Here is a 10,000-nt window from a genome sequence, read left to right on the forward strand (position 1 = left end):
GGGGGGGGGTCGCCCTGGTATTACATCAGTAGTCCATAAGAACCATTAGGCCAAATGGATGGAACTGGAGTTTATCCCGGTTTCAATAGCGTGAAACGGACAATAGCAATTATTTGCCCCCCTTTATTAGAGAGGACGTCAGACTATCGCATTATACTTTCTGCCGGATCAAACTAACCCAGCTACCCAATCACTGCTGGGTGAGTGGACAAGGAGGGGGGGGGGGGCATTCAGAAAACAATCTTGCGTATACCCGGGATCTAGGTCCCTTTGCTTATGAATCAAGTACTCTACCAATTGAGCTATCGAGGTCACTGTATTACATAAGACAAACACACACCATAAAAATTGGAATACTGGTAAAAATCTATTGTTATCGACCAATGGGACATTGACCCTCCCTCGCCTGACAGGATGTTGTCTGATGTCTCGTCGTAGACGAAGGATAATGAGGATTTCCCGCCCTGGTAATTCTACACATAACGTAAACACAAATATATTGGAATGTTTGTAAAAGTCGGTGTTATTAAACATTGGTATATTAACCCTCGGCTACCTCAGGAAAATAGATCTTTCTGGTATTACTTCATAAGAAAAACACACAAAAATCTATTGGAATACATATTTGTGACCCATCGTCTCAAAACGGTATTATGTCGGAACGAACCAGATGCTTAAAATCCGAATTAAATGTTAAACTGGTCAAAAATATGAATTGTTGGCATTAGCACCCTAAAATATGGGATTCATTCTCCTCAATAAAACATACAAACTGAACACAAGTCTGATATTTCTGGCTATAAATGCAATTTTCAACATCTTAACCAGCTCGACTTAATACCGTTTCGAGGCGAAGGGTCACATTTGTAAAAAAAAATCTGTATTCAAACAATGAGAAATTGACCCCTGCCTGTTATTAAATATTGGGATATTAACCCTCGGCTAACCAGGAAAATATATCTGTCTAGTATTACTGCATAAGACAAACACCAAAAAAAAATATTGGAATACATAAATTGTAAAAAAATATGTTTTCAAACAATGAGAAATTGACCCCTGTCTGCCACGATAATGGATTCCCCTGGTATTTACTACGTAAAGCAGACACACACGTTATTATAGATAGAATGCGCTTGGCCAAGGAGTTCACAACATTGCCATCCGGAAGTATAACGGACCAACACACAAACTCTGTGTAACCATGAACTTTTATTAGTCTGGTTAATACAGTTTAGTGAGACAACTCACAAACGCGGATGGCAAAAACAATAACAAAGGCCTGGGTGACGTCATCTTCGAACTATCTATTGAAAAAAGAGAGAGCGCACGGTGGGGGGGGGGGGGGGGGGCTGGGCTGGGCTGCCTGAATCCTTGGGTCGTGAGAGAACTAACGAAAAAAGTAATAATCGCAGCGAGTCATCGGATGGGAACAATACGGACAATGGACGTTTCGGGTACGAACCCTTCGTCAGCACAACAATAAACAAACGGAGATAAAGATAAAGGGAGTAAATCTGACTCATGAATGAACAACACAAATCTCCATTATAGTGACTCATTTAGGCACCTCAATTAATTAGTTTTACTACTCAATAAACAAATGAACGTTGAAACAAATAAAATATAATGCAGTAGAAGTTCTATCGTCTGCATTGTTCCAATCCGAAGCTCCCCATTATCACAATCTTTTGTTAGTGTTATTGAAATAGCCTACTTGTCTGTGTTATCAAATTGATAACAACATTGGCACATTGACTAATGACGCACTTATCTCTCTACTCAAGATCAACTCTATTTTATTTTCTACTTCGTTTTATTCCTTTTTTCTTTTGTAATAATAATAATGATGATGATGATGATGATGATGATGATAATAATAATAATAATAATAATATCAGTATTATTTTCCTCACCATCATCATCAGTAATATATTATTTTATTATTATTATTATTATTATTATTATTATTATTATTATTATTATTATTATTATTATTATTATTATTATTATTGTTATTATTATCATTATTATTATTGTGTTAAATATCAAGCATAACATATAATTACTTATAACAGAAAATGAATTGAGCAGAAAAGTGCGAGAAGACAATGTAGAATAACAATTTCGTGACGATGGGGACTGAACACGGGCTTGAACCGACGACTTTACTGATACGACAACTCCGCCTGGCGAATAGAGGGACTTTATGCAGTCGACACGATCCACCACTCCAAAAAAAAAGTGGTTTCAAACGTATTGTCTTTCCTGAGTCCCTTGCCCGACTTCTTGAGGTCATGGGTTCAAGACACACCCACTCCGCGACGTTTGTTTACAAGCCTCCAGTAATGCTAAAGCTCTATTGGATCCAAGAGTCTGATGTCACGTCGCCCAGCAACGGCGGCCATCTTGGTTCTAAACAAAGAAAATCTGTACTTTTTATTTTTCATGCTGGCGAGAACGTTTCGTATGTCTTATGATCAGAATGTGTAAAAGTCAAAGATCAGATTTATAATGTTTGTTTTTTCCTCTGGATACGCTTTTATGCTCGTCGCAGAAATATTTTAAAAGGGCGTCCGCCATTGTTCCGACAATTTAGAGCCAGTTACTAAGTTAATATGCGTCATTACGAGGGAAGTTACGTTACGACTGTTGAAGCGTATTCTTAACACAATCATAATATAACGTAGAGACGATTGTGAGATTGAGTAAGCTCCGATAATGGAATGAATATTAATTCAGAAAAATGAGTGGAACAGGCTTTTATGTTGAGTGGTGGATAGTATTGCGCCGAATGCATAGTGTCCCTCTCACGGCCAGGCGGAGTTGTCGTATCAGTAAGGGCGTGGGTTCGAGCCCCCATCGCCGCGAAATTTTACATTCGCTATATTCTTCTAGCACTCTCTACTCACTTTATTTTCTATAATATAACTGCGTTCTGTTATCAAACCTGCAAATACGTGCATTTCGGTCCCGACTTAATGCTTATTTGAAATTGTAGTCACAATTTATATATTTTATGTTTCAGTTCACCCAAACGTAAGACCGGTTGAGACGATTCAACACATATTAACTCACTCAATGCTATATTTTTTGCCACTTATCAAAATTGGAAAAAAATGTATTTAAAATGAGCATTTACATGTATATTTTTCTTCAACTTCCATTAAAATGGAAACATTAAGAACATAAACATGGGGGCAAAAGTTACCCCGGGTATACTACGGATATAGTCGGTGTTGGGGTTGAGTGAGTTAAACGATGATATAATGTTTCATATTCTGATTGATTTGAGAGAACGCCGCCTCCAAACTGTCAATGAACTCGAACACAGCCTTCGTTGTGTTGACGTACGTTGTGATGACGATTGCTGCGACCCGAGTCGGTTACTAAACGTTTAAAATTAAATCAAACTCTGTATTGCGATAATAAATGTCAAACATGTCTATTCTATTAAACAATCTTCCTGCTAGAATCATTTCGTTAAGGTCAAGTGAAAAAGTGCCCGATGCCTTTGCAAAAATCCCTCCAACTTTATGGCAGAAATTCGCCAACTTTATCCTACTTCACTAGCGACATTTGCCCAAAATCCGCCAAAAACTCTGCCATTTGATTAAAAACACTATATTATATAATCAAAAATAGTGTATTGTCTCAGAATAAGAATTATGTTACTCAACGCTACACACCTGTTTCCTTTTTAAAGGCATGAAGATTCGGATTTTCGATTTTGTTTGAGCGGAAGTTAGACTGTATGTAGGATATTGTTTTCACCTTCGGTTAATCTGAATTAGCTTGTTTAATATAGAGCTAGGCCAACATTACAAGCACAAAAGGTGCTCCTAAAAGTCACTTTAGGGGGGGGGGGGGGAGAGAAGAAATAATTAGACTTGATCATCATCATCATCATCATCACCATCCCATCATCAATATCATCATCGTTATCCTCAGCATCATGATCATCACCATTATCATATTCACCATCATTTTTCCATTGTGTCATTGTTCCATCGCCAGGTAAATACTGCATCGCAAGCTACGAGTCGCCACAACACATATCATGGCTGTTCAGTTCTTGTTATTTACCTTCCAATCCAAAATGCACTATACAGTTTAGGTAAGTTTCATTGGAAATGCTTCTTCCACTACTACTACTACTACTACTACTACTACTACTACTACTACTACTACTACTACTACTACTACTACTACTACTATCTCATACTCACTACTATACTATACTACTACTACTACTACTACTATACTACTACTACTACTTCTACTACTACTACTACTACTACTACTATACTAACTACTACTACTTACTACTACTACTACTACTACTACTACTACTACTACTACTACTACTACTACTACTACTACTACTACTACTACTACCTACTACTACTACTACTACTACTACTACTACTACTACTACTACTACTACTACTTACTACTACTTACTATTACTACTACTACTACTACTGACTACTACTACATACTACTACTACATACTACTACTACTACTACTATACTACTACTACTACACACTACTACTACTACTACTACTACTACTACTACTACTACTACTACTACTACTACTACTACTACTCTACTACTACTACTACTACTACTATACTATACTACTACTACTACTACATACTAATACTACTACCACTACTTATCCTACTACTACTACTACTACTACTACTACTACTACTACTACTACTACTACTACTACTACGACTACTACTACTACTACTACTACTACTACTACTACTACTACTAATACTACTACTACCACTACTTATCCTAATACTACTACTACTACTACTACTACTACTACTACTACTACTACTACTACTACTACTACTACTACTACGACTACTACTACTACTGCTACTACTACTACTACTACTACTACTACTACTACTAATTATCCTACTACTACTACTACTACTACTACTACTACTACTACTACTACTACTACTACTACTACTACCATCACCACCATTACCACCACTAGTACCACTACTACCATTTCCATCACCACCAATACTTAAACTACAACTATCACGATAAATATAATTACTACCTACGGCATTGGGGTCTAATTCGTATGACATTTCAACTGAGACAACTAAGTATCGCATTTAGAATTCCCCGTTAAATCAGCCCAAAAGTTCTATTTCCCCATAATATATAATATCATCTTTCGGAGTCACAGGATGCATAGAAATATATCCATCCTTCAGAGCTATTAGGCCTCTGGACCTGGTGTTTATCCATGTTTCTATAGCGTGAAATGGACAATACCAATTGCTTGTTACCATATGGATTGGACGCTAGTCCACCTCAAAGTACTACTTTCTGTCAAATTCAACAGGCCAAGATACCCAACTAACCACTTCTGGGGGAAAAGAGGTGGGGGAGGGGGCTGGTGACAAAAATCTCGTGTTCACTGGATTAATCTCGGTACCTTTACATGATATAAAGCGAGTGCTCTATCCACTAAGCTATCGGGATCCCCTAGGGCTCATAGAGCCATAATTTACCCTCAATTTCGATAACGTTAAACCCACAATAGCAATTGTTTGCTACCCTTTTAATAGCGCACTAGTCACTCCACCAAAGCTACTAATTAACACTGGATGGACAGAAGGGGGGGGGGGGGGGTGGGGTGGGGGTCATTACAAAAGCTTGACTTCACTCGGGATCGATTCCGTTACCTTTGCATGTGAAGTGAGTGCTCTACCAACTGAGCTATTGGGGCTTCCAATGTCTCCAGGGCTTCATATTTTAGGGGGCAGCGTGGCTCAGCGGTATGGTCTTTGCTACGTACCCGAAGGGTACCGAGTTCGATCACCCGCCGATGCGCTATGCGGCCTTGAGCAAGTCATCTAGCCCTAGCTCACTTTGCGGCGCTGCACTGCTGCTGGCGCCTGGGTTATTCCAGTCTTCCCTTGTAATAGACCCTAAAGACAAATTTCATCTCGGGGAGATTCAAGTATTTACATCACTCCAACATAGACGTCTAATATCATTTTGAGGAGACGGGGACCATAATATTAAGTGACCGCATGTAATAAACGAAATTGGAATTATTATAGGCGTTCTTTAAATTCATCGTAAAAATGTAATAATATTATGAGATCTAGATTATCTAGGTCTTGATGTTGTATTTAGGAGAATGTAATTCCTGAAGCTGACAAAGACTGAACTATCCGGACCCTCATATATAAATAAGATTTGAGAATTTATAAAATAAAAATAAATAAATAAAATAAAATTCCCTTTATTCATCCCATAAGGAAAATTTGTCTCTAGGGTCTATTCCAAGGGAAGACTGGAATAACCCAGGCGTTAGCCGCTGTGCAGCGCCGCAAAGCGCAATATCCACTAAAAATGCTCACAGGCCTTTAGAATGGGTCCCTAGCCAACAACACCTACTCTGTAGGACAAAAACGTGATGTTGTCAGGCGATATTACATGTTTTCCGGACATGGACAACGCTGTTGACGGCCAGGATTTTCATAGGAGTGGTGGATACTAACTTTCCGGAGTTGTGTGTGTTGGACCAGCGATCCCAAGTAGTCGGGAAGAGTGAGAGCTCTAATAATGACTAGGGTTAGAGACGATCTTTTTTGGGATCATGGATAGCTCATACGGTAGAGTCACGCTCTTCTTGGTCAGGCGGAGTTGTACAGTCAGGTCATGGGTTCGAGCCCCGAAATCATTATTCTATATTGTCTTCTGGCACGTTCCTACTCATTTCATTTCTTCTTATTTTTGATTTTATACCTGATTACGATTGGAGAATGTGACTAAAGTGCCACGGACTCAATATGCGCTGCGAGCCTTGGGCCTTCTAGTTAGTTCGGAAGCAAGTGTGTCGTACGACTAGACCACAACGTCTCACATACCCATAGAATTCATCCATAATCATACCATAATATTATCACAATGTCTCTTCTCTTCCACACAGCGGACACATCAACATCCAAGAGGATGAAGAATTCCACGTCTGCGCCATGAAGCAGTGCGACCTGTGTCAACCCATTCGGTTTGAGAACTGTTTTACAAGAAAAGTCTTCAGCCGCACCGACAAGTGAGTCATCATCAAAATTAAAGTCTTATAATTTAGAGAAAAAAAGTTAAATTACGGGGAGGTGGGAGGGGGGGGGGGAAGGTGGCCGTGTTGTTATGGATTTGCACTGTGATCCAGAAGGTCCCGGGTTTGAGCCCCGCTTCAGGCACTTTTTCTTTAGGCACAATATAACCCCTAACTTGTTCTTTGGGCAAAATATCACCCCTAACGTGTTGTTCTTTGGGCAAAATATCACCCCTAACATGTTGTTCTTTGGGCAAAATATAACCCCTAACGTGTTGTTCTTTGGGCAAAATATAACCCCTAACGTGTTGTTCTTTGGGCAAAATATCACCCCTAACGGGTTGTTCTTTGGGCAAAATATAACCCCTAACGTGTTGTTCTTTGGGCAAAATATCACCCCTAACGGGTTGTTCTTTGGGCAAAATATAACCCCTAACGTGTTGTTCTTTGGGCAAAATATAACCCCTAACTTGTTCGCTTTGGGCAACATGGGTGATTCCTCTGACCTTGACACCATACATACTCTGTTTGGTGGATGAGCTCTATTCATTCAAAGAATGCCTAGGTAAAAGCATCCCAACCTAAAGGAAGAGAATACTTTTTAATATTAAAAATTTATAGAGAGAACGAAATTGACGTCATTCAGCTCTTTGTTATTGTTTTTAGACAATCATTTTAATGATTAATTCTCACTAAGATTATATCAACCAGACTATATAAACTTTCAAGGTTTCACATAGTTGACTGTGTTGGTACGGTTTATCCGACTGGCGGTTTTTGCTTATATTTTACCTAAACGCATGTCATTAATACGTCCACCGGCTTCGTGGTCATGAGGTGGGACACTCGCCTTGCCACCTGTAGTTCCCCGATCCCGAAATTTAGATTTTAAATATCTAAATATATAAAATAGATAAAATTCCCATCATTCATTGTCTCTAGGGTCTATCCCAAGGGAAGACTAGAATGACCCAGGCGTCAGCCGCAGTACAGAGCCGATAGGGCCCTCAGTAGGTCCGAAAGCGAGTGTCATAACACAAGACCACATTATAATTCACACAAAAAAATGCCATCCGGCCCTATGTCATTGTCGCACTCTAAAAAAAAACGAATTTGAAATGGCCAGGAAACAGAAATTCAAAGATCCATCGGTTAAAATGACTGGCATCTTGTTCGGAAACAAAGTTGAGCTTTTATATAGCGCTATATCCACTAAACGTACTCAAAGCGCTTAACAAGGGGTCCCTGACAAATAGCAACACTTAACATGTGGGACGACGAGACATGACGCCTCTAGGGTGATATTACATTTTTTTTTCCCGACGGAGACGCGTTATTAACGGCCGGGTACTGATTTTACACCTGGGGTGAGAGAATGCAAGTAAAGAGCCTTTTCTAATGACTCAACTACTATGCGCCGAGTGAGCGAGGCTCGAACCCAGGACCTTCCGATCCGAAAGCGAGTGGGAGTCTTTGACAAGATGAGGGTCATTTTAATCGACCGCTATAATTTGAAGAAATGTGTTTTATGGCCAACATTTTAAATATGCCACGTCATGGCTGATAAAAAGAAAATCAGCTTTTAAAGGCTTGGCAGATTAAAGTCATTTAAAACCAGAAGTATTAAATAGAGTTCAGACATAGATAGATATCCTAAGTGCCAATTGATTTTCCCCACTATTTATCAGCTATGGTTTTCCAATCAATTTTCCCTCTAAAAGCTTTGCCCTTGTGCTGGCCGCTGATTTAAATCTTATTCAAAATACCCATGTCCATGTCCCTGTCCCTGCCACGCCTTCTTTTCCCCCCCCCCCCAACAACTTTCATTTTAACGCGTATGACTGACTTTTTCCTATAAATGAAAAAAGCCGGTGTTTGGTGATTTATTAAGTACCAGCATTGGACCGGGCTGGATGCAACAGACACTAATCTTTCAAGGTCACGAAATTGAAGTTCAGTTTCTATGTCAGAATTTTACTCACATCCTTTCAAGCCAAAAGCAAGGCAATTATTCAACCACCCCCTACCCCCCACCCCCACCCAGGCGCACACTCAGCAGTGATTGGGTAGCTGAGCCTATTAGATCTAGCTGAAAGTATTCTGCGATAGGCTAGGGTCCTAAAGTTCAGGTGGCTACTAGTCTATCTATTGTTCTAAATCAAACATGTTATCACTTTTCTCTCTCTCTCTCTCTCTCTCTCTCTTCTCTTTTGCTCTCTCTCTCTCTCTCTATCTCTCTTTTCTCTTTTGCTCTCTCTCTCTCTCTCTATCTCTCTCTCTCTCTATCTCTATCTTTCTTCTTCTTCTCCTTCTTCTTCTTCTTCTTCTTCTTCTTCTTCTTCTTCTTCTTCTTCTTCTTCTTCTTCTTCTTCTCTCTCTCTCTCAGTCTCTCTCTCTCTCTCTCTCTCTCCCTCTCTCTCTCTCTCTAACTCACAAAAAAAACACACACACACACACACACACACACACACACACGCTTAGAGTCTGGTGTCTCGGTGTTATAGCGCTATATAAGTTTTCAGCATTATTATTATGTGAACGGCCCGTCAACTACAAGAGACTACGATTGTCAAAATCAAACCAACCACTTGAGGCTCAGATTATCTGCATTCGACACGATACGACCACCATTTGTCCCACAAACTGGTCTGAAAATCACTGGACCCAATAGTCTGATGTCACGTCACCCAGCAACGGCGGCCATCGTGGTTCTAAACAAGGAAAATCGGTACTTTTTATTCTTAATCTTGGCGAGAACTTTTCATATGTCTTGTGACCAGAATGTGTAAAAGTCAAAACATGATCAAATTTATAATGTGTTTTTTTCATCTGGATACGTTTTTATGCTCGTTGGAGAAATATTTCATAAGGGCGTCCTCCATTGTTCCGATA

The 10,000-nt window shown here is 39.5% G+C and overlaps 1 protein-coding gene across 1 annotated transcript in view; it reads left to right on the top strand.

Annotated features, from left to right (window-relative positions):
* The window catches only part of LOC144971058 (leukocyte tyrosine kinase receptor-like), a 144,398-nt gene that overhangs the window by 30,824 nt on the left and 103,574 nt on the right, over positions 1-10,000 (top strand). The window contains exons 4-5 of the mRNA XM_078911397.1: positions 4,015-4,114; positions 6,983-7,105. Coding sequence (XP_078767523.1) covers positions 4,015-4,114; positions 6,983-7,105 — 223 coding nt within the window. The remainder of the gene's footprint in view (positions 1-4,014; positions 4,115-6,982; positions 7,106-10,000) is intronic.

This window comes from Berghia stephanieae, chromosome 1 (assembly GCF_034508935.2).
Source record: "Berghia stephanieae isolate SIO BIC M18660-M18661 chromosome 1, UCSD_Bste_1.3, whole genome shotgun sequence".
NCBI lineage: Eukaryota > Metazoa > Mollusca > Gastropoda > Nudibranchia > Aeolidiidae > Berghia > Berghia stephanieae.